The 24088-nt window shown below is 45.3% G+C and overlaps 2 protein-coding genes and 1 long non-coding RNA gene across 5 annotated transcripts in view; 2 read left to right on the top strand and 1 right to left on the bottom strand.

Moving 5' to 3' along the window:
- Nucleotides 1-4996, top strand: part of LOC137541667 (G-protein coupled receptor 39-like) — a 30439-nt gene extending 25443 nt beyond the window's left edge. The window contains exons 3-4 of one of the 3 annotated variants that reach the window (XR_011025249.1): nucleotides 2495-2540; nucleotides 3255-3320. Coding sequence is in view for 1 of the 3 variants with exons in the window: in XM_068263070.1 (XP_068119171.1) it covers nucleotides 3255-3583 (329 nt within the window). In the remaining 2 variants the exon portion in view is untranslated. Of the gene's footprint in view, nucleotides 1-2494; nucleotides 2541-3254 lie in introns of all 3 variants that reach the window. The other 2 variants (XR_011025248.1, XM_068263070.1) reach the window with 2 other exon arrangements.
- On the bottom strand, nucleotides 617-22243 carry LOC137541670 (uncharacterized). Its single transcript, XR_011025250.1, has 3 exons — nucleotides 22120-22243; nucleotides 8805-8982; nucleotides 617-710 (listed from the first exon to the last, which is right to left on the bottom strand). It is a non-coding gene; the product is annotated as an uncharacterized lncRNA (long non-coding RNA).
- NPEPPS (aminopeptidase puromycin sensitive) overlaps nucleotides 20582-24088 on the top strand; it is a 159425-nt gene continuing 155918 nt past the window's right edge. The window contains exon 1 of the mRNA XM_068263069.1: nucleotides 20582-20839. Within this exon, the coding sequence (XP_068119170.1) occupies nucleotides 20717-20839 (123 nt within the window). The 5' untranslated portion in view covers nucleotides 20582-20716. The remainder of the gene's footprint in view (nucleotides 20840-24088) is intronic.

The following is a 24088-nucleotide window of genomic DNA, read 5'->3' as shown; positions in this document are numbered from 1 at the left end:
TGGCTCTCCAGCTGTGATAAAACTACAAATCCCATCATGCATTTGCCTTTATTAATCATGACTGTAGCTGTCAGACTCCTGCAATGCATTGTGGGACTTGTAGTTCCTTAAAGGGGTTCTGTGGGGGTTCCTGAGGAGAAAAACTGCCACTTACCTTGGGCTTCTATCAGCCACCTGCAGTGGTAATGTCCCACGCCGTCCTGCTCCCATCTGCCGTTCCCCGCAGCCGGCACCGGGCTATTATTCGGCTGTCACACAGACGAATAATGCGCGTTGCCGTGCCTCCGCTCGCGTCATCTGATGCTTACTGCGCAGGCGCAGTACAACGGAGCCTTGTACTGCGCTTGCGCAGTAAGCATCCGATGACGCAGGCGGAAGCGAGCGGGTGCGCGGCCACTGTAGCGCAGCCGCAGTTGGATCCCATGCCGCTTAGACCGGGGCCGGCGGCGGAGAACAGCAGATGGGAGGAGGACGGCGTGGGACATTACCGCTGCACGGGGCTGATAGAAGCCCAAGGTAAGGGTCTGTTTTTCTTCTCAGAAACCCCTAACAGAACCCCTTTAAAGGATACATCCAGGCTTTAAAAAAAAAAAAAAAGATCCACTTACCTGGGGCTTTCTCCAGTCTGTGGCATCCGTCCTGTGCCCAAGCCGCAGCTCCGGTGGCTCCCAGTCTTCTCCGCTGGTGCAGCCGACCAGCGAAGTACTGTCCTGACGACAGAAAAAAACCCCTTAGAGGTAAGAAGGACTGCGCTCCACAGCACTTGATTACAATATATATATATAGCACCAATGTCACCAATGTAGGGGATCCGCAGACTTTGTTCGAGTACACACACTCTCCAATCGCGATCCAATCCACATAAAAAAGTTGCGATCACAATCCAGACCTCTCAATGAAGTGTAGGATTTCCCTGTAAAAAATCTGCATATAGTGCAGTATTGCTTATTATGAACCATCCTGTGATTCACTTCACACAATTGTGTAGAGAGTAGCCTCCACACAGAAGAGATACAGAGAGAATACGTATTCCCCGTATTCTCTCTGTATCTCTTCTGGGTGGAGGCTACTCTCTACACAATTGTGTGAAGTGAATCACAGGGTGGTTCATAATAAGCAATACTGCACTATATGCGGATTTTTTACAGGGAAATCCTACACTTCATTGAGAGGTCTGGATTGTGATCGCAACTTTTTTATGTGGATTGGACTGTTCTGACGACGTCGGAGAGACCACGTGACCCACGAGGTGGAGCGCAGAAGAAGACGACCCGGAACCCGACCTGGCGAGGTCGGCTGTGCCAGCGGAGAAGACAGAGAGCCACCGAAGCTGCGGCGAGGGCACAGGGCGGCTGCCACGGGCTGGAGGAAGCCCCAGGTAAGTGTTTTTTTTTTTATTTGCTTGGATCACTCCTTTAACATCTGGAGAGCCAAGGTTCCTTACCCCTGAGCAGGGCTGTGTGGCTCTCCCTTTTTGGTGTCTGGCTCTCCCTTTTTGGTGTCTGGCTCTCCCTATTATCTGTCTACTACATCTGTCAATATGTTACCACATGGAGAGTGTGAGTTATGAGCTGGTCAGAGCTAGAGAAAAATACTGAACACTTTTGCCCCATTTATCAAATGCGTTAATCTTTGTGAATTGCAATTTCTTGACATTTCTTTAGTTATCTACCGCACGAGTCAGTAATTGACCTCACTAGTCTGTAAATTTGCTTTTCAGTGCGGTATTATGTTTAGTGAATTGGTATTTGGCAAGGTGATCAGTAAAATCAGCTGTTTTTTGAATTACTGAATACGGTAATGCTTAGTGAAATGAGGCCATAGTGTGCTTTTAAAACTGCAACTGTGACATTATGATGCAAAGTTACTAAAAAAGCTATATAACTGCAAATACAGATATGAGACTCTTTTCTTTGCTACAAATGTTCTATGTCTTATTCTTACTACACATATGTTATACATTATATCATAAGGGATTTTTTTCGCTTCAGGTTTGCTTTAAAATAAACATGCTCCTTAAAGTGTAACTGTCGGGCATAAAATCAAAAATCAATTATTTATTTTTATCTGGTAAACAAGTAATAAGGATGCTAACCAGGCAATCAAAAAGTTAAAATCACTATTACTTTTCTTGTTAATAAATGATCATTCCCCAGTTTACCTGACTCTTATATGGTACACACAAAATTTGGTACACAAAAAGGAAGTTGCAGGGCATGCTGGGTTGTCCTTTTTTGCTTCTCTATTCCCCTCAGACAGAACAAATGCAGCCTGAATGGCTGAAGCCTCTTTCCCTCCTGTTTTCCCCTCCCACACCTCTGTTCCTCTCTGATTGGCCAATATTTTTCATGCTGAGACAATGCACTTTCTATAGAGAAGGGCTAAGCAAATCAGGCAGAGGAGAGTAAGGGAGGAAATTACATCAAGACTGGCTTCAAAATAGCCACACTTAAAATGGGAAATGCTAAGGAGGATTTTCTCTTTTTTACTGTAGAAAAATCACTACAATCAAAATGTGGACAGTGCAATACAAATGTTATGTAAGTAAAGCAAGTATTTATCTACTTATATACTGTATGTGTTGTTTTTTTCTGAGATAGTATGGCTGACAACTCCTCCTTATATCTCCACTTCTTCCCCACTCTACCGTTTTCAGTACCTAAGTTGTCTGATTGTGGTCTTATTTAGGCTCCGCCAGTGAGACCTTTTTACTAAACACAGACTGCCCTAGATTAATTGATCAAAAAAAAAAAGGTGGATGCTGCTTGCAATCAGAATCACACAAGTGCATATACCTCAGTGAGCATGATTACAATCTGATATGATCCAGGTAAGGAAATCCTAGTCACATAATAGCAGATTTTTTTTTTAATGAATCTATCTTAAATTTGATGGACGATTGGTTAAAACCACACCAGGGTCCATGGACCCACTAGAGGAGCCCACATGGGGTGCACCTCTAGTAGCAGTAGTAGGAAAAGAGAGATCAGCACCCATGCAATGATCAAAGATTGTTGCAGTGCCAAGATCCCACTGTCCTCGAGTACCCCTTTAGACGGTCAGTATCAGTGTCCAAGGATGGGTCGGCAATTCTTTGCATAGAATTGCATCAAAGTTATTTTAGTACAACTTCACCTTCATAAAGCACTTTACAGTGTATGAATAACTGCTTTTTATTTGTAAATATAAAGAATATTTTATGCCTAAAGTTCTATGAATATGTGACTACTAAACTGAATGCTTCTTCTTTCCAGGTTACATTGTGGCCGTGCTGGCTGTGTGTTGGCTGCCTTTTCAAGGCCGACGTTTGATGACTGTGCTGCGCAGTAAAGATGAATGGACAGATGGTTACTACCATTCTTACATTACATTACAGCCTATTACCAACTGTTTCTATTATCTCAGTGCTTGTCTCACACCCTTTCTCTACAACTTGACCTCTCGCAGCTTCCGGAGAGCCTTTCTCCATAGCATCACTCCGTGCACAAGAGGGCCTTCGACAGAACCTGGATACTGGGAAGCCCAGAATAAATGTGAAAGTATCAGACTGTCAGTATTAGGGCAAGAAACCAGTGATATGTGAAACAATAACAATTCCCATACTAGTAATGGCAATATCAATAGCACTAAAAACAGCTAAAGACTTCCCATGCACTGAAATCTGAGAGAACATCTGTACTGTCTGCTTCCTTAAACCCATCTAAAGTCAAAAGTAAAAATCTATGGATAAACTGTATGTCCACATACAGTGCTTTGGATTCACTATACAGAATTTTAGTGAGTTACCGGTAACTGAAAATTAAATCTAACCTTTATTTGTCAACTGATCTTCGACTTCCTGTTGTTATGACTACAGAGAACTCTCCTAGATCTCGCTGAGTAGAAGTGATATTCAATATTTTGTGCTGTTAACTGATATTTAACTATGCCCCCTCAAGGGTGGAGATAATTAACATTAATGAAGTGGGCAGCAATAGAGCTCAGCGGACAACCAGCATAAGTATAAATGAATATTGGTGGGCAGCAACAGAGCTCAGTGGACAACCAACATAAGTGTAAATGAATATTGATGGGAAGCAACAGCTCAACAGACAACCAGCATAAGTGTAAATGAATATTGGTGGGCTGCAACAGAGCTCAACAGACAACCAGCATAACTGTAAATTAATATTGGTGGGCTGCAACAGAGTTCAACAGACAACCAGCATAAGTGTAAATGAATATTGGTGGGCAGCAACAGAGCTCAACAGACAACCAGCATAAGTGTAAATGAATATTGGTGGGCAGCAACAGAGTCCAACAGACAACCAGCATAAGTGTAAATGAATATTGGTGGGCAGCAACAGAGCCCAACAGACAACCAGCATAAGTGTAAATGAATATTGGTGGGCAGCAACAGATAGCATATTAGTAAGCAATAAGTAATTATGCACATTTTTTTTTTTTTTTTTTACTTGGTACCAGCCAGAATTATGTGAAATGTAACTGCTGCAAGCTAATGACAGCTTGATGATTTAAATGGACCACTCAGGGGTACAGCGATGACACAATACTGTGTCCACTAATTTTTACCTTCAAGTTGTCATTTTACCTTCTCTCTGATACAAGGGTCCCTCTCTGAAGAGACTATCCAGGTCCTCCTCACCTACCTGCTCACTCTCTGCTCACTTCAATCTCATGTACAATTTATAGGACAGTTTTCCCTGTGCTAGCACCACTACAATAATTCCAGAAACCTGAGTACTGTATTTTTTGGACAATAAGACAATAAGACTCACTTTTTCTCCCCCAAAAGTGGGGAAAAAGGTCACTGCATCTTATAGTCCAAATGCAGGGAGTTCCTGACTTGTGAAAGCCTGCCAATACGAACCTCCAACCCACCGCTATGTTGGGGACTTCCTGTACTGTGCCAATGCAGAGGAGGACACAGGGGGACACCAAGGGACATAGAGGAGGACATAAGAGAGAAACATAGGGGCATAGAGGAGGACAGAGGCAGACACATGGGGGATACAGGAGGACACGGGGGGGGGGGGCAGAGGAGGGCACAGGGAGACACAAGAGGTACAAGGGGGCATGAGGTACAAAGGGGGCATAACCCACAAGATGCCCCTTCACCATTGATGCACCAGGTTTAGTATATATTTTTGTCTCCGCCCACTTTTTCTAATCCTAGCACATAATTATTCAATTACTCAATAACCTAGTTTGTGAGCTTTACGATCTTTGGCATTAATAATTTGCATTGAAATGAAACAAATCTGATTGGTTGTGGCTCCACTCCCTTTTCTGAATTTGTACCACAGTCACCCAATGACCAACTGTACCAGGTTTGTGGCTTGTGCCATTAACAGTGCAAGAATGGCAGCAATTAAATATTCCCATTGAAAAACAATAGGTGAATTTTGATTGGCTTTTGTAGGCTCCACTCACTTTCCTGAATATTAATCCTAGCCACGCAGTGACCAACTGTGCAAAGTTTGAGAACCCTACCACAAACAGTGTAAGCATGGCTGCAGTTTACATTTTCCCAGTGACATTTGTATTTGTCTCCGCCCACTTTTTGGTTATGAGGATAAAAAGTATCCTATATGTTATTCCAGGTAATGTATTATGCGTGTGCCAAATTTAGTTCAAATCTGTGTCAATTGTTGCGTAATTGAGTAACAAACATCCAGACTTTCGCATTTATAATATGCTTCTATCGTGCTTGGTAATAAAGCAATCATATATTTAAAGCTTGTATACATTATTTTTCACTCTAAACCACTCTTTTGACTTTAAAGGCAACTGGAAGTGAGAGGGATATGGTGCCTGACATACAGTATCTATTTAGTTTTAACAATACACATTGTTCAAACACGCCGAATCCAGCACAGGAGACTTGGGAGCAGTAATAGGAATTACGGCTATAGCCGCGCACAGGGAGTAACTTCGGTGCCGTCAGAAGGCGGAGCTAAAGTTACTTTTAAAACACTATAATTCGCCTCCAGCAACTGCTGGAAGCCAAATTATTTCATTCCCCACTATCCATGGCGCCCTGGAGGGGGAATAGTATTTAACCTAACCGGGAATTTGTGCAGCAGCAGGATCAGCCATATACCGGCTGTATCCTGTGTCCAAGTCTCCTGTGTCGATTCCTCTCGTACACCACATTGCTTGACCGTCAAGCTGATCAATGATAATCTACCTCTAATACTTGTAGCCATAGAGCCCGAACAAGCATGCAGATCTGATGTTACTATCTGACAAAAATCTGACTTAATTAGCTGCGTGATTCAGACACTACTGATGCCAGAATGATCAGCAGGACTGCCAGGCAACTGGTATTGTTTAAAATGAAATAAATATGGCAGTCTCTATATCCCTCTCGGTTCAAGCTCCCTTTAACCTTTTCAGCCGCAAGGACGTGAGTCTCATGTCCACGGCTGCTGCCGCTACAGCTGCAGGGATGCGGGACTCACATCCGTGCACTTTGCAGCGGTGCACATACGGAAGTGCGCGTGCACGATGTTCCCGGATATAGGTATAGCTCATTTCATTGTGATAAGTAGTGATAAAGTTATTGGGGAATGAAAGGAAGAAGTGCTAAAATGTGAAAACTCATCTCGACCATAAGGTGAAAACAACCCAAGGGCTGAAGTGGTTATACATTTCAAATGTAAACTTTTCAGATATTTATGATTCACTCTTTTTTTTTTTTTTTTTTTAAATATACAAAGAAGTATAAAAATAGTTAAACAATACTTGCACCTTTATTTGAACAAGCGGTACAATTTAATAAAAATTTAATTTGATAGAGAGACAGGAAAGCAATAGAGGTTAGATTTGGGTTAGGGTTAGAAATAAGGCTAGGATTCAGTTTACAAGAAGGAACGAGTTGTAGACGATACAACCCACAGTTATAACACATCATGTACACAAAATATCCATGGCCACTGTTGCTTTAAAAGAAAAAAAGAAAATATTAGCTTTCTATTGCTGCGGTTTAATTGTTGCAGACTTTAATTCTCATTCTTTAGTACAGGATTATCCAAACTTTTCAGGCCATATCACTGTTATTGAGAGTGCTAGGGGGCTGAACTAGCCAAATTAAATACAATTTTTGCTGATTGCCATTAGGTACCCTATGCCTCTGACATTTGTCAAATACTACATTTCCATGGGAAATAACTCCTATACTGTTGCAGTTAGCACAGTGACAGCCGCTAATAGGTGGCTGTTACTGCTGCTGGCATAGTGACAGCTGCTAATCAGTGACTGCTACTGTGGTGGCTGGTAACCTACAGGCAAACAAAGGGGGAAGCAGGAAGGCAACACAAGGTGGCTCCTGCATGTGGCAACGCAGCTATGGCCTGCAGGCAGCAAGGAAATAACAACATTGAGAGCTTTGGAGGCCACCAGAAAAGGCTCAGTGGGACGCATTTGGTCCCCGGGCTGGACTTTGGACGTGCCTGGCTTAGTATATTAAAATGATCTAAAAACAATAGCGATAGGATTTTGTTTTTGCTCAGCAATGAATCTATTCTCTCTCCAGGATGTCTGCATTTTAGTCAGTGGTAATGTGATATCTCGCTGTATAAATTACATATTATTCCGGGACTGAGTGAGAAGTTGCAGACAGCATGGGGCTCCTCTACGTCGAGGATGGATGCATCACACCTGCACCTCCAACTGCTCTTGAAATTGTGCATCCAGCTTTAGAAATACAAGTACAAAGCATACAGCGGATTGTGGGTGATACAGGGGGTGACACATACTGCATGGTGCACTCGTGCAGAGAATCAATGTGGGAACACTGTAAATCAAAAGGTGCCCTTAAACTTCAGAGGCCAGTAGACTGAGAAGAAATTAGTACTTTATTGGACCAGAAAGTTAAATGGGCTGCAGCATAGCTTATGCAGGTGAAAGTCTAAAAATCAGAATATCCTTAATATTTCAGTAATTAAACTTAAAAGGTGAAACTATTATATGAAATAAACTAATTACAGGCAATGCAATATATTTCAAGTCTTAATTTGTAATAATTTTGATGATTATGGCTCACAGCTTATGAGAACCCCAAAATCAAAATCTCAGACCATTAGAATATTGCGAAAATGTTCAATGTTCTAGGCTCAAAATGTCAGACTCTAATCAGCTAATTAATCCCAAACACCTGCAAAGCGTTCCTATTTCATATATTAGTTTCACCTTTTAAGGTGTAGTTCACAACTTAAATGCGTAATCGTAAAAACGCTTATCGTTATTTTGAAGCAATTTGCAGTATTATTCTGGGCATTTGCCTAGTGATTTCCTATTTATGCCTAGGGATTTTGGAGCATTTGGTTGTAGTGATTTTGTAGTTCTTGTTGAATACTTTTTAGAGCGATTTTCCACTTTTCCTATACATTACATTGAGGTGTAATCGCCTCCAAAATGCTGCAGGACCCACATTTGCGTTTGGGGCAAAAAAATCACATCACTCTGGTGTGAACTAGCCCATGCAAACACATTAGCCAAGCGCTTTTCTAAATGCTAGCAATTTTAAAAGCGTGCAGAAGTGCTCTTGGTGTCTTCGTTGAATTACTGAAATAAATGCACTTTTGCATGATATTGTAATTTTTCAAATTGTACCTGTATTATCACAGTACATTATTGAGCAGAGCAAAGTGCTAGTGCTATTACTATTTTACTAGTGCCATCAAATATGAAAAACATAAAAAGCACCCAAACATCAAATCTGCCAAACCTAATCATGTAATCCACATTACATTTTATGTAAAAGAAAAAGTTCAGATTAATCATGGTACATGATAGCCTACTTTCACAGTCCCCCGTTTTTGACCTGGTATTCCTCTTTGGTACTTTTTTTTGTCGTCCCCTTCCTTCTTCTTTATCGAAACTTCATGTTGGACCACTTATGACCCACATCTGTGGTTCTGTGGGAACTTCTGTTTTTGTGCTCGTTACAGGTAGTCTCTTGCCTGTCCCTCCACCTTCCTGTTTCCATACAACAGAGGAGACTGATCAGTAGAGAGCCAACTGGCATGTCTAACACAATTATCACAGAAATATTAAGTGTGTATGTGGCTTTAAAGGACACCTTAAGTGAGAGGGATATGGAGGCTGACATATGTATTTCCTTTTAAACAATGCACAGTGCCTGGCTGTCCTTCTTATACTTTTCCTCTAATAATTTTAGCCATAGACCCCGAACAAGCATGCAAATCAGGTGGCTCGATTACTTGCATGCATTTCAGGGGTGTGATCCAGGCACTACTACAGCCAAAGAGATCAGCAGGACACCAGGTAACTGGAAATAAATATGGCAGCCACCATATGCCTCTCACTTCGGATTAGGGCCTATTCACACTGAATGCTGGAAAGCAGATGTGGTTTAACTGATCAGTTGTTCCATAGCAGTGCATTGTAAAAAAGTTTCCATCAAAATGCATGTAATGTTCTAATGTGAACTGAGCCATAGGAAAACATAGACATTACCTTGTTAATCAGTTGTCTTTTCAGTTATAACAGGCAGCAACTGATTCAGTTTGAATGGACAAGAAAAATAACATTCACATTGTGCTTTTCTTCTGGCAGACTGAAATCGCTTGAGCTGCAGGCACGCTTAGTAGGAAGTAGCAGTAGTCTATCCTAAGGACTTCTCGCTGATTGGGTGCTGGCTTACTGAAGAGGTAGAGCCGAGATTCAAACTCAGGTCGCCTGTATCATCCCTTAAAAAACTTAGATTAAAAAAAAAAGACACATACCTGGGGCTTCCTAAGCTCTCTTCAGGCTCACTGGTCCCTCGTCATCTTCCCAGGCCACCTGGATCCTCAGCCAGACTGCCCAGTAATTCATCCAGTCGGGGCCAGTTGGCAGAATTCGGCCGTGTGCACTCCTCTGCCAAGCTCCCGTTGCCGGGAGCATTCTGCGCCTGTGCAGTAGTACTGTGCAACCTCTTGGCTGCAGGAGTGCTTGCACAGTTCCCCCCGAGCTAAATTACCGGCCCGCATAGCGGAGGACCAGGCGGTCTGGGAGGGCAGCGAGGGGCTGATGAGCCTTAAAGAGACACTGAAGCGAGTAATAAACTCGCTTCTTCTCTTATATTCAGCAGGGGCATGTGTGCCCCTGCTAAACCGCCACTATCGCGCCGCACAACGGGGGTCCCTTACCCCCCAATTCCCTCCCTGCAAAATCTACGACCAACTTGGTCGTAGATTTTGCTGCTCCTAGAGGCAGGGCTAACGGCTGCAGCCCTGCCTCACAGCGCGTCTATCAGCGGCGCATCGCCGCCTCTCCCCGACCCTCTCATTGAAGGAAGACTGAGATGGGTGGGGGAGAGGCGGAGAGACGCGCGTGGAGGCAGGGCTGCGGCCATTAGCCCTGCCTCACCAGGAAGAGATCCCCGGCGAGGATGGAGGGGATTTAGGGGGTAAGGGACCCCCGTTGTGCGGCGCGATAGCGGCGGTTTAGCAGGGGCACACATGCCCCTGCTGAATATAAGAGAAGAAGCAAGTTTTATACTCGCTTCAGTTTCTCTTTAAGAGGCTGGAGGAAGCCCCAGGTATGTATATTTTTTTTCTTGATCTCAAGCTTAGTTTAACCATTACACTATCCAGCCAGTCATATAAGGACCCTAAGTCCTTACATGACTGGCTCTTTCATCAGCAGAGGTAAACCACCTCTTCCTCTCCTTTTTAACATTTTTAATGTACATGCTTTGGATTACAAGCATGTTTCTGGAACGTTTCTGGAGCGAATTATGCTCTCATACCAAGGTTCCACTGTATATTATTTTTGTGTGTGCCTCCACCCACCAGTTATTTGTGGGAATTTTAATACTTTTTATCAATTTAACAATTAAATTGGGCTGCATTTTCATATACAGTAGTTTGTTTTCCTAAAGTTTCAACATTTTCTTGCACATGGAAAAGCAAATACAATTTAATCAGGACTAATTCGTCCCCTGTGGATGGAAAGAGGGCAATAATACAATGGAACCACAATCTCTTCTAAAAATGAGTAGTGGTAGTTATGTAGTAGTTATGGTGTAGGGGGAGGAGTCTGGACAGCTCATTCAGTCCAGCTAGGCATTTTATAACATCAGTACAAGATGACAGCATTGTCAAACCTAGCCAGACAGGTAATACTCACTTCAGGTTTGATACTTACCTGAGTAGAGGGAAGGCTCAGGGTAGTCTAGAGCCTTCCCATTCCTTTGTCTGGCCCATCATTCCAGCGTTGTCCACAAGTAAAACTGTTAGACCTGCCTGGAGCTATTCTCATACCCGAGTAGCTCTGAGTCTGGACTGATTAGTTCCAAAGAGCTATTCAACTGAGCAGCTTTACGATCTTATCGTAACACTACAGACTCAGTGTGAAAGAGCTTAAAGCAAACTTAAAAAGGAAAGTGTAAAAAAAAAAAACATCCCTGGGGGATACTTACCTTGGGAGGGGGAAGCCTCTGGATCCTAATGAGGCTTCCCCGTCCTGGCGATCCAGTGTTGGAAGCCCCCAAAACCACAGCTGACAAGGATGCACCTGCAATATTTACTTTCCCTCCCTCCAGCGCAGAAGCCCTTTCCGATCGGGCTCAGACAGAAATAGCCGAGCCTTTACTGCGCAGGTGACTCAGACCAGAATGATAGGAAAAGTAAAACAGGATACTGTTTCAGCCTGACTGAAAATGGCCCCGATTTCTTGGAAGTCAAAGAAACAACCAATGATTGCATCTTTTAACCTCCCTGGCAGTGCATTTGTGTCTGGAATTATGAGTCAAAAGCGGTACATTTTTTTCTAGAATTTTCGGCCTCCAATTCTTAAAGAGCAACTGTCAGGCTGCAGACGCTAATTTAAACCTCTATTCTCCTGTGTTAAACAGTTTAGAAGGAAGCCAAAAAGCCATTAGTGAAGATAAAAATCTCAGTTACCTTTGATGTGGGCTTATCAGAAAAGCTGTTAGACCTAAGAGGACGCAAGCCGCATACTATACTGCAAAGCATTCTGGGGCCCTCCCCTCGGCTGCTAATGAGACGTTACAGCAGCTTGTAATCAGTCCAGCGCGTAGCACTGATAAATCTCCGGGCTGGGTACACTGCAGGAGTCAGCTATTGTTCCTAGCCACATGGCTCATTAATATTCACTGCACACTGTGTTATTCAGTACGAGCTTATCTGTGATCAGGAAGCAGGCAGGACATGACGACACATTTGACAGAAAAACATGGAACCTGCCATGAGCTGTCAGGAGCATCAATCTCTGCATATACTATATAAAAATTCTGTGAAGTACAAACGTGGACAGTGAAATGCATATGTAATGTAAGTACAGCCAATGTTTAGCTACTGATATATGTGTTTATTTTCTCTGAGACCTTATACCTAACAGCTCCTCTTTAAGTCATAATTTACCAAAATATGACAGAATAAAAGCCTGGTAGACATTCTGCATATAAATAAAAGACTACCACACATTTTGTGAATTAATTAAATTTATGAAGACACTTAAAGGGAAGGTTCAGGGAGGGTGGGGAAAAAATAAAAATCAATTTCCACTTACCTGGGGCTTCCTCCAGCCCGTGGCAGGCAGGAGGTGCCCTCGCCGCCGCTCCGCAGGCTCCCGGTGGTCTCCGGTGGCCGACCCGACCTGGCCAGGCCGGCTGCCAGGTCGGGCTCTTCTGCGCTCCAAGTCCTTGTACTTCTGCGTCCCACGCCGGCGCTCTGACGTCATCGGACGTCCGCCGTGCTGTACTGCGCATGCGCAGAACTACTGCGCATGCGCAGTACAGCCCGGCGGGCGTCCGATGACGTCAGAGCGCCGGCGTGGGACGCAGAAGTACAAAGACTTGGAGCGCAGAAGAGCCCGACCTGGCAGCCGGCCTGGCCAGGTCGGGTCGGCCACCGGAGACCACCGGGAGCCTGCGGAGCGGCGGCGAGGGCACCTCCTGCCTGCCACGGGCTGGAGGAAGCCCCAGGTAAGTGGAAATTGATTTTTATTTTTTCCCCACCCTCCCTGAACCTTCCCTTTAAACATTTTGAAACTGTACAAATAAGAGAATAGTCAAAATCAGGGCAGAGGTCAGTGCAGGCAGCAGGCAGAAAGTAGACAAAATCAGGGCAAAAATCGGTAACAATATGGCAGAAGCACTTAGCTCAGAAGCAGTTGGGAACCAAATGGCTATACTGTTACCATCCTGTGCTTTCAAATAAGCTTTTCTGCCATCTCACGTCACAGGAAGCTGGAAGCCGAGAAGACAACATGAGATCCTGGACGGTGTAGAGAGGCAATGGTAGGAGATATAGGAGATACAGCCCGCTCCGCTGCACATTTGTTTACTCTGCGGGAAGGGGGGGGGGGGGGTGAGGGGACACTGGGGGGCATATTAGGAGGGAGGGAGGGAGGGAGAAGTTTAATGGCCATCGATGCCGCATACGCATCCCGGGCTGGTGCCTCAATCATTTTTCCCCCCTCTCTGCCCACCCACTCTCACCCTCCTCCCCACCCACTGGCACCCTCACGCGCCTCCCCTTTCGGGAGAAATTAATAAAATTATTAATTAAAAACATTTGAAAAACGTTTTGGTGGGTGTGTCTAGGGGGTTGGGGTGTGGCCATGGGTGTGGCCTAAGTGTCCCGTTGTAACGATTGGTGTCAGCACACAGAGAGAATCTGATTATTAATGATCTGCAGAATCATCAACAATACAGATGTATACTTGATTATGGATGATCTGCAGAATCACCAATAATACAAGTATGACTAACCTCTGGACACCTAATGAAGTGTAAGTGTTTGGTGTAACTGTAGGCTATCTCCCGTGAGGCGGGAGACACAGGCAGCTCGGTCAGGAACCACCTGAGGGGCAGGTGGCCCTCGGCTGTGCAGGGACTATCTCCTTGAGAGAGGGAATAGAGAGAACCTGGCAACCAGTGATACTTGGTGATCAGATAATAGACTGTACTGCAGCCAGGGGACTCCAGAGGAGTAGAGGTCACTGGCTGCTAGCAGGCCGGACTCACTGAGAAGCAGGAGTCCTAATAGCTAACTGACAGTTGGTGGAATAGTGTCACAGCTAGTACAGATAGACTGAGCACTTAAGGGATGAGTGACAGCCTGGAGGGTCGGGCAGGCCAGGTCGGCAACACACGAGCAGATAAGGTACAGAGACAGAAGGCTGATTCAGTAACCGGGTACAGGCAGAGTTTGGCAACAGGTAGGCAGATATTCAGAGGTACCGAATCAGAAGGCAAGAGAGAGGTCGACAGAGCAAATGGTTATAACAGATATAAAGCACAGTCCTAGTCTGAGGTGTGAGGTCCTTGGTCTCGACACCCAGGAACTAGTCTAGAGAATAACTCAGCAATGACACAGTAATCCTAACCTTGGGTGTGAGGTCCTTGGTCTCAACACCCCGGAACTGGTCTAAAGTATAACACAGTAATGACACAGTGATCCTAAGCTTGGGTGTGAGGTCCTTGGTCTCAACACCCCGGAACTGGTCTAAAGTATAACACAGTAATGACACAGTGATCCTAAGCTTGGGTGTGAGGTCCTTAGTCTCAACACCCCAGAACTGGTCTAAAGTATAACACAGCAGTAATCTGGCTAAGTGTGAATTCCCAGGTCCACCTGGTTCTAACACACTGTGGGATCTGACTGAGGTCTGAGTGCTCACACGTAAGTATTCGCAACGGCAGACAACCCGAGACTGACCAGCAAGATCTATATATACTGCAGCGCTCCTCAGCGCCGCCCAGCGCCACTCAGCCAATCAGTAACTGCGCTGGGATCAGCTGATCGACCTGATCAGCTGATCCCTCTCCTACTGGCATAAAGGTCCTGCCTTTCAGCGCGCGTAGCTCTCCACCTGTGTGCACTAGAAGGCCCAGGCAAACCAGACACATGCTGCTGTGCGGAAACCGCTGGTCTGAACGCAGAGACAGCCGCACCGCTGCCAGACCGCGCGGCGGCATCTCCGTAATCCATTACACCCCTTTTATAAAAGTTAAATGTTGGGAGGTATGCTACTGTATATTTGGTTGTTGTATGTCTGATCATAAGACATTTGCCTGCAATTGTATTGCCAGTTTGCAATCATATTGCTACTTGTACAGTTCACTTGAATACACTTGTATTTATGTTCATGCACCAATTGCAGCATCACTTGTGTATATATCCTGCACTTGTAAATAAACCTTTACATTATTTCACTTTTACCTGTGGTTTGGTCTTCAGTATTTCCACAATAAGTGACAATCTGCATTCAGTGCAAATCTGTGTGCACTGCACGTTACATTCCAGTAGGATAATGCACCATGTCACAAAGCTCAAATCATTTCAAATTGGTTTCTTGAACATGACAATGAGTTCACTGTACTAAAATGGCCCCCACAGTCACCAGATCACAACCCAATAGAGCATCTTTGGGATGTGATGGAACAGGATCTTTGTGCCCTGGATGTTCTTCCCACAAATCTCCATCAACTGCAAGATGCTATCCTATCAATATGGGCCAACATTTCTAAAGAATGCTTTCAGCACCTTGTTGAATCAATGCCACGTAGAATTAAGGCAGTTCTGAAAGCGAAAGGGGGTCAAACACTGTATTAGTATGGTGTTCCTAATAATCCTTTAGGTGAGTGTACATTACCCAGCCTCTATCCAGCGATCATGCAGCCTCCCCGCACAGCTCCATTCTTCTCTATGGGGAGGATCGTACATAACGTCATAACGTCACTGACCTCATGCGCAGTCCCGATCCTCCCCATAGAGAAGAGTGGAGTTGTGCGGAGAGGCTGCGCGATCGCTGGATGGAGGCTGGGTAATGTATAAGTGGCTGGATCGGGGGATCGCGGGCAATCGGGGGGTGCCGGCCACCTATACTAGCTAGCCTAGTGCTACCTAACTTGTAATAAAGCCACTTAACCTATTAGATTTACACTGGGGGACACCTGCGGCCAGCAAAACTTCTCAAGCCGCTCAGGAGGTTAAAGTGTAGCTAAGATGGGAATGGAAAGAAAAATTATACATACCTGGGGCTTCTTCCAGGTTTATCGCTCCCTTGCCGTCCTCCTACACCTGGTTCAACCGCAACTGCCCCAGGAAAATCCTCCAGTTGGCACAGGCCGACCGCGCATGTTTCCGTCGCCAGGAGCGTTCAGCAGCTGCGCAGTTGACTACGGACCGCATGACTTTCCAGGGCCAATTGCAGAAGAACCAGGAGGCAGAGGAGGATGGGGAGGGAGCGATTAGCCTGGAGGAGGCTGGAGGAAGCCCCAGGTATGTACATTTTTACTTTCCATTCCCATCTCAGGTTCTCTTTAACCAGTTCAGGACCACAGGCTTACACCCCCCTAGTGACCAGGCTATTTTTTTACAATTTAGTGCTCTGCAGCTTTAATAGCTCACTGCAGAGCCATATAACTTAGCACGTAATTGACCCCCCCATTTTTCAGCCCACTAACACAGTTTCTTGTTGGTGGGCTCTGATCGCTGCTGCAGGCTGTTTTTTTTAAATATTAATTTAAATTTTTTTTTTTTTTTTTATAAATGTATGTATTTTTTTTAATTTGTTTTCTTACTCCCCTCCCTCATTTCCCCCTTATCCAATCAGGGCGATCCTCTCTCATAGGCATCAGCCTATGAGAGGGGATTGCGATCGGAGCCTCTCCAGGGGACAGCCAAGTGACAGGGCTGTCCCAAATACAGCGCTGCGGTAGATCGCAGCGCTGTTCAATGTAAATGGTTTTGCCATCTAACAGTCTGCTAGTAGTGATCAGTTGACGCAGCGGAGATGTGTGCGATCCCCTGTAAAACCCAGGCCTTTCGACGTTAGGTGGTCCTGGGGCTGCCACCTTACCGATGCCTATCGGTGTTAAGCGGTCGGAAAGGGGTTAAATAAAAAAGGCAACAGGGGGGTGCGTATCTCTTCTTTTGTGTCCTCATCATAGCTGTTTCTGGGCAGCGTATTTGTGATGGTAGGCTCACACTGCTTCATTACAAGCAGGGAGATTCTGCCTAATAATATTTTGGGTTGGTGGTACAATGCTTAAAGTAAACCTGTAAGGAGAAATCAGGGCTGTGGAGTCGGTACAAAAACTCTTCAGGTTAAGATTCTTCAGGTTAGGATTCCACCGACTCTGACTCCTCTAATTTGCATATTACAATACTGTTGATTAAAAGTATGTAACATGAAATGCATCTCTTAACTGCCAACGCTTAGGAATTTTAAGAGGCAACTGAAGTGAGAGGGATATGTAGGCTGCCATATTTTATCCAGCAGATCTTCTGCCTCTAATACTTTTAGTCATAGACTAAAACTAGTCCTTGGCAAGAGTTCTTGTAGAAGGTACAGACAGGAACAAAGAATATCTATTAGGCCCTGGGCAATGTAACTGTGGGTACATATAAGAGTGATGTGCAGGTACTCTGCAGGAGAATGAGGGGATTCTTCCTTTTTTACACATTCTTCATGTACAATCTGAACCAGGTTTATGGGTGATAGACAACACCTCTGTGTTCAATGTGCACAACATTCTCAGTGGATTCCCTGCAGCTCTGCAGGGAGTGCATATGTAGAGTATAGTACAACTGTGTAACAAAGTAAACCCAAGACAGATGAAATTAAAGTTTTATACATACCTGGGGCTTCCTCCAGCCCCCTTCAGGCTAATCAGTCCCTTGCTGTCCTTCTCTGCCACCTGGATTCTTCTGCTATGGGTCCAGGTACTTGAGCCAGTTGGGCGTAGTGCACATGCACACACTCCGCCACCGGGAGCGTACTACACCTGCGCAGCACTATTGCCCAGATGCAGAATGCTCCTGGCTATGGAAGCGACACTTGGCCCGACTGCGCTGACTGGCTGAATTACCGGGACTCATAGCAGAAGATCCATGTGGCGGAGGAGGACAGCGAGGGACTGGTTAGTCTGAAGGGGGCTGGAGAAAGCCCCAGGTATGTATAAAACTTTACTTTTCATCCATCTCAGGTACTCTTTAATTCATAATCACCAAACCAAATTTTAACAACATATCAAATTATTTGATTTCATGAGCAAAGGGAATGCGTACATTTGCATAAACCAGCATCAACGCAGAATTATTTGCATCTCATTGACTAACTCTATTAGTGACACACCTACAAATCAGGCTTTATTCTTACAGCATAAATTATTTATGATGACTATTATCTGAGAAATAGAAGATTTTATCATATTTTCTATTTTAATTACAGTTTAAATTCATTAGGAGTTGGAGTCGGGGCATTTTTTCCCAATTCCGACTCCAGGTACCCAAAAATTGCTCCAACTCCGACTTCACAGCCCTGGGAGAAATAAGGTAAAAGTTACTTACCTCAGCAGAGGGAAACCTCCAAATTTATACTCGAGCCCACCGTTCCTGAGCAAGGGCCCTCTAAAGTTATCTAACAAGTGCTTTATTCTTGTGGCCGCACTTCTGCTCATGTACAAGCGCACGAGTACAGCCCACACCTATACAGTAGCATGGAGCCGCTCGTACATGAGCAGTTTTGTGGTGCTGATAATTTTGTGAGACATTATCTGCATGCACAAGCATGCTCTGCACGACCATACTCGTCGCCTGCAGATAACGTTTTACAAAATTATTTGACAATGTCTTCTCCATAGTGTCATTTATTAGGATGGCTCTAATGTTTCTCTGTAAAAACAACGTGTATCAGCAGATCTCTCTTCCTGCCCCATTTTATATTTTTCAGTGTTAATCTGTGTTGGTATGTAATATAATATCCAATGCCCACCTTCTGACATTGGCCTGGCTGCCCCCAGATTGGGCACAGAAAAATCTGATCACTGTACCTCAAATAAATATGTATAGCACTCAGGGCCGGATTTAGCAAACGTGCCTACAGGCGGGACCATCTGTGAGAGGAGGCTCGCTAGTGCCCTTCCCTCCCTCCCTGCAGAGTGTGAGAAGACTCACTGGAATCCGACATGCCAGCGATGACCCCTTCTCTCCCCGCAGCGCTCCCAGCGTCAACTCCTATGTAACAGCGTGTCTCCTTACTGTGACACGCCTGCACGTACTGGCGGCAGCGCGTCACAGTAAGGAGACACGCTGTTACCTAGGAGATGACGCATGGCACACTGCGGTGAGAGAAGCGGTCATTGTAGACATGTCAGGTCCCGATGAGTCTTCTCATACTTCACGCTCCGCTCGCACTTTACAGGGAGGGAGGGAGGCTGATGTTATACCTGTCGCCGCTGATCTGAGGTCTGCTATCATGGCACCCAGCTGCACCTTACCCACCCTGCCCCAGCAAGCCTGCACCTTACCCACCCTGCCCCAGCCAGCCTGCACCTTACCCACCCTGCCCTAGCCACCCAGCACCTTACCCAGCCAGCCTGCAACTTACCCACCCTGCCCCAGCCAGCCTGCACCTTACCACCCACCCTGACCCAGCCTGCACTTTGCCCCAGCCACCCTGCACTCAGAAACAGCCAGCACCCTGCACTCATATCCAGCCCGCACCTTGCACGCATATCCAGCCTGCACCTTGCCCCAACCACCCTGCACCTAGACCCAGTCACCCAGACCTAGTATGCACCCTGCCCCAGCCACCTCCTAAGAAAAGGGGGCGTGAATTAAAAGGTGTGGCCTGTGTTAATGGTCGGGATTTAGGGCGCCAGAGATTATGCGCCTATAGGCTCCTGAGCTGAAAATCCGGCCCTAATAGCACTACTCACAGCTAATCCACCACAAATACTGAGCATATATACTGTATATTGAGAGTTACTCTTTAAAGGGGAACTGAAGAGAGAGGTATATGGAGGCTATCATGTTTATTTCCTTTTAATCAATACCAGTTACCTGGCGGCCCTGCTGGTCTATTTCTCTGCAGTAGTATCTGATTAAAACCAGAAACAAGCATGCAGCTAGTCTTGTCAGATCCGACTTATAAGTCTGAACCACTGAAACACCTGATCTGCTGCATGCTTGTTCAGGGGCTATGACTAATAGTATTAGAGGCAGAGGATCAGCAGGGCTGCCAGGCAACTGGTATTGTCTAAAAGGAAATAAACATGACAGCCTCCATATACCTCTCTCTTCAGTTCCCCTTTAAAAAAAAATACTCAGTGCAACAGGAACTACTCTGTTCCCCATAACCTGGGTACCCCCAACCCCTTATAAAGTCCCTTATTTCCACAACTACCTCTTCCCATGTTAATGTCCTGGTCCTGCCAATAATGTTTTTTGGATGTTATATGCTCGGCAACCCTAATGACATATCACATTTCCTTGCAACACTGGGTGCGGCCGCTGCACCTGCCTCACAATATATAATGAAAAAGCGGGAACTGAGCATGTGCCTAGGACTAGGTCACGTGATACCTGTCGCTAGAGGAGGGGGCATGACTGTCTGGAATTAGTATTACGAGACAAGCGAGCTCTATGATGGGCGTGACAAAGAATGTGTCTAGCGCATTGGGCGGGGCTGCGCTTCCAGTTTGGAGACGCCTGTGAAATTTACAGTGGGTGTGGCCGCCGTATGGGGTGTGCCTCGTTCAGTGGGCGGCTCTTTCTTTGGTTGGCTGACACACACTCTACGTGATGACGTTTCAATTTTGCGCGGGCCCGCCCCTAGTCAGTCAGTCGGTGTTCGCTGAGATCCTGTATTGGGTCTGTGAGGTCCAGTTAGCGGTCCGGTCAGCAGTTTTCTTTCTCTCGTGACTGGCTGCTGGCTTCCTGCTTCCATCATGCCGGACCGCAGACCTTTCGAGCGGTTGCCTACTGACGTCAGACCCATCAACTACGGGCTGTGCTTGAAGCCCGATCTAATAGACTTCACCTTCGAGGGAAAATTGGAGGCCACTGTGGAGGTAGAATTGCAGGAGACGGACGGACAGCGGGGTGCTTGGGGGGGAGGGGAGGCGCAGCATGGGTGACTGTACATGCATCATCACTGGATACAGATGTGTATGTATATATATATATATATATATATATATATATATATATATATATATATATATATATATATATATATATATATATATATATACACATACACAGTATAGGCTGCCTTTTGTGATCATTTCAGTATATTTTTTTTACTTGATTATGGAGATGAAATAAACGTACATTTCAGCAACATATTACTTAAATGGTAGATTATTTTTCCTTTCATATTACAAATATTGTTAAGCAGTGCTAGTCTACTTTAGAGGACCCAACAAGAATCCTTCTAGGGATCAGTTCTCCAGTCACAGTACCCACTTACATTATTTACAAAGCACTGTGATTGGCCAAATTGTGTGGGCCTGGTTTACTGCAAGTGATTGGAAACCTAGCAGTTCAGGAGGGTGCTGTTCACCCAATCACTTTACTTGAATTTCCCTATGAGGATTTCTGCTTGGTCCCCTAAAGTAGATTAGTGTCTGTTATAGGACTTTCGAGGTGAGGACAACAATCTATGATGGTGGCTGGATGGTGTAGTGGTAAGGGCTCTGCCTCTGACACAGGAGACCAGGGTTCGAAATCTCGGCTCTGCCTGTTCAGTAAGCCAGCACCTATGCAGTAGGAGACCTTAGGCAAGTCTCCTTAACACTGCTACTGCCTATAGAGCGCGTCCTAGTGGCTGCAGCTCTGGCGCTTTGAGTCAGCCAGGAGAAATGTTATTTGTCTTGTCATTACTCACCAGGGGCTTCTTCCGGCTCCTAGCAGCCATTTCGTTCTCTCGCTCCAGCCTGGTCCATCTCGGGGTCCTGCTAGCCACACGTAATGATCGGCCACCTGCCGGTGGGTCGTCTCTTCTGCGCGTCCATGTCATCTGGCATGTATTGTGCCTGCGCACAACTACTGCGGAGGTGCAGTATGCGCCAGATGACGTGGACATGGAGTGCAGGTGCAGAAGAGACGGCCCGCCGGCGGGTTGCCGATCGTTACGGGGGGTTAGCGGGACATCGAGGAAGACAAAGGCTGTGTCAAGAGACTGAAATGGCTGTTAGGGGCTGGAAGAAACCCCAAGTGAGTAAACATAGATTGTTGTCCTTGCCTTGGAAGTCCTTTAAGCTACATGCAGATACTAGATTTTTGGCAACTGGGGCAGTTTTTGTGATTAACGTAAACCTAAAACTGAGTCAAAAATATTTTTACTTACCAGGTGCTTTCTTCAGTTCCCTGTCCTTCTGTGAATTCTGCAATCCAGCTGGGTTATGGATTACTGCACGTGTGTGGAACCGGCCACACGCACCATCTGCCTGGTCGTGCTCCTGTGGCTGGGAATGCTGTGCACAAGAGCAGTTCCAGTCTTTTAAAGGACCACTATCACGGAAAAAGTAGGCAGTTAAAATCTGACAGAACCGACAGGTTTTGGGACAGTCCATCTCCCCCTAGGGGATTCTCAGGGTTTGCACTACACGCAGATTCTGGATGCAGAAAAACTGACTCCAATGAATGCCTATGTGCTTGTTCCTACTAAACACGATTTTTGTGATGCGGATTTCCCATAGCCATGCATTGGAGTTAGTTTTCTGCATCCAGAATCTGCGTGTAGGGGAAATTCTTTGTTTTCAACAGCATTTCCTGAACAGCAGTTTAACTGCCAAAATAGTAAGATACCAGCCAGCCTCCCTAATCACTTGCACACTATTTTGTGTTCGACTTTGCAACAGCTGTTCAGGAAATGCTGTTGAAAACAAAGAAAACCCTGAGATTCCCACATGAGGAGATGGCCTGGCCCAAAACCTGTTTCTGTCAGATTTTAACAGCCTACGTTTTTCGCGACAGTGGTCCTTTTAATTAACTGCATGGAGCACGATTGGGTGCCATGTGATGTTTTGTCTCTGCATGCGCGTCAGTCTGTGAATGAGCCGAGTCGTATACTTTACGCCTGTAAAGTCTACAACACGGCAGTTGCACAACCGAGTAGACCGGGAGAGAATTGAGGGACCAGATGGACTACATGGGGTTGGAGGAAGCACCTGGTAAATATACATCCTTTTGACCCATTCATCTCAGGTATACTTTAGGTTAAATGAGGTGAAGAAAATGGCAGATTAACTTAATTTGTGCTTTTTCCAGCCCCTAGAAGCCTATGTATCCCTCGTCAACCAGTCTCCTGGGGTGCCCTCTGCAGTTGTCAGTGGCTTCTGCATAAGCGGCCGCTCCGTACTGTGCAGAAAGCTGCCGGACCTGGTGCCGGGAGTTGCCTGCTTGTGCAGGAGCAGCCGGCCAGGTCAGCGGTCACCGCTACAGAGGGGACACTAGGAGACTTGGAGTGGAGCTACGCCTAGGGGCACATTGGTTTCAAGGGCCTTGGGGAAGCCCCAGGGCAAGTAAATCTGCCATTATTTCCTTCACTTCCATATATCAAGGATCAGTTAAAATGTCTAAGCACATTATTTTATTTTTTTACAATAAATAGCACGTATATTCTTATTGTGTTGGTAAGCCTCTCAGATTTTTTTTTTTTTATTGTTTGTAGAGGTGAATGGAATATTTTACTCACGTGTTTTCATAATTGGGTTGTAATAAACTACGCCCACACTTTTTGGCCAATCACAAGGCCTCGTACTGTGGAGGTTGCTTTGATTGGAGAACTGTTCCCTCTGTGGTTTCCTCCTGGGTAGACTAGCACCTCTTGCTGTAATGCTGGGCTGCACATATTTGTCTGTATTTGTGCCCTGCCACATACAATGCAATGATTGGGTTAAAGAACAAGTGACACCCATGCTAACCTAGAAATAAAAAACACATCTATAGGTAGATAAATACTACTTCTACTTGCATAACAGATGTATTGTGCTATCCACGTAATGATTCCTGTGAATTTTATAAAGGAAAAGCAGAAAATCCTATTCTATGCAGTGGCCATCTTGCCAAGCTAATGCTGACATCATATCCTCCCTGACTCTTGTTTTCCCACCTCCCTTCTCTTGCTCACTGTGTATTCATTAGCTGGCCTCCTCCCAGAGTCTTCAGGCACTCCCACTGAGGTGTATACTAACAACTGCACTGTCTTTTTTATTTATTTATTAATTTTTATTTACACATCCAATCACTGTCACCTCAGCCTTGCTTGTAAACACAAGTAATCAGAGGGTGTTGCTGATAAGCAGCTAGGCAGG

The sequence above is a fragment of the Hyperolius riggenbachi genome, chromosome 12, assembly GCF_040937935.1.
Source record: "Hyperolius riggenbachi isolate aHypRig1 chromosome 12, aHypRig1.pri, whole genome shotgun sequence".
Taxonomy (NCBI): domain Eukaryota; kingdom Metazoa; phylum Chordata; class Amphibia; order Anura; family Hyperoliidae; genus Hyperolius; species Hyperolius riggenbachi.
Note: the sequence above shows the minus strand (reverse complement) of the source record. Positions and strands in the feature narration are given on the sequence as shown.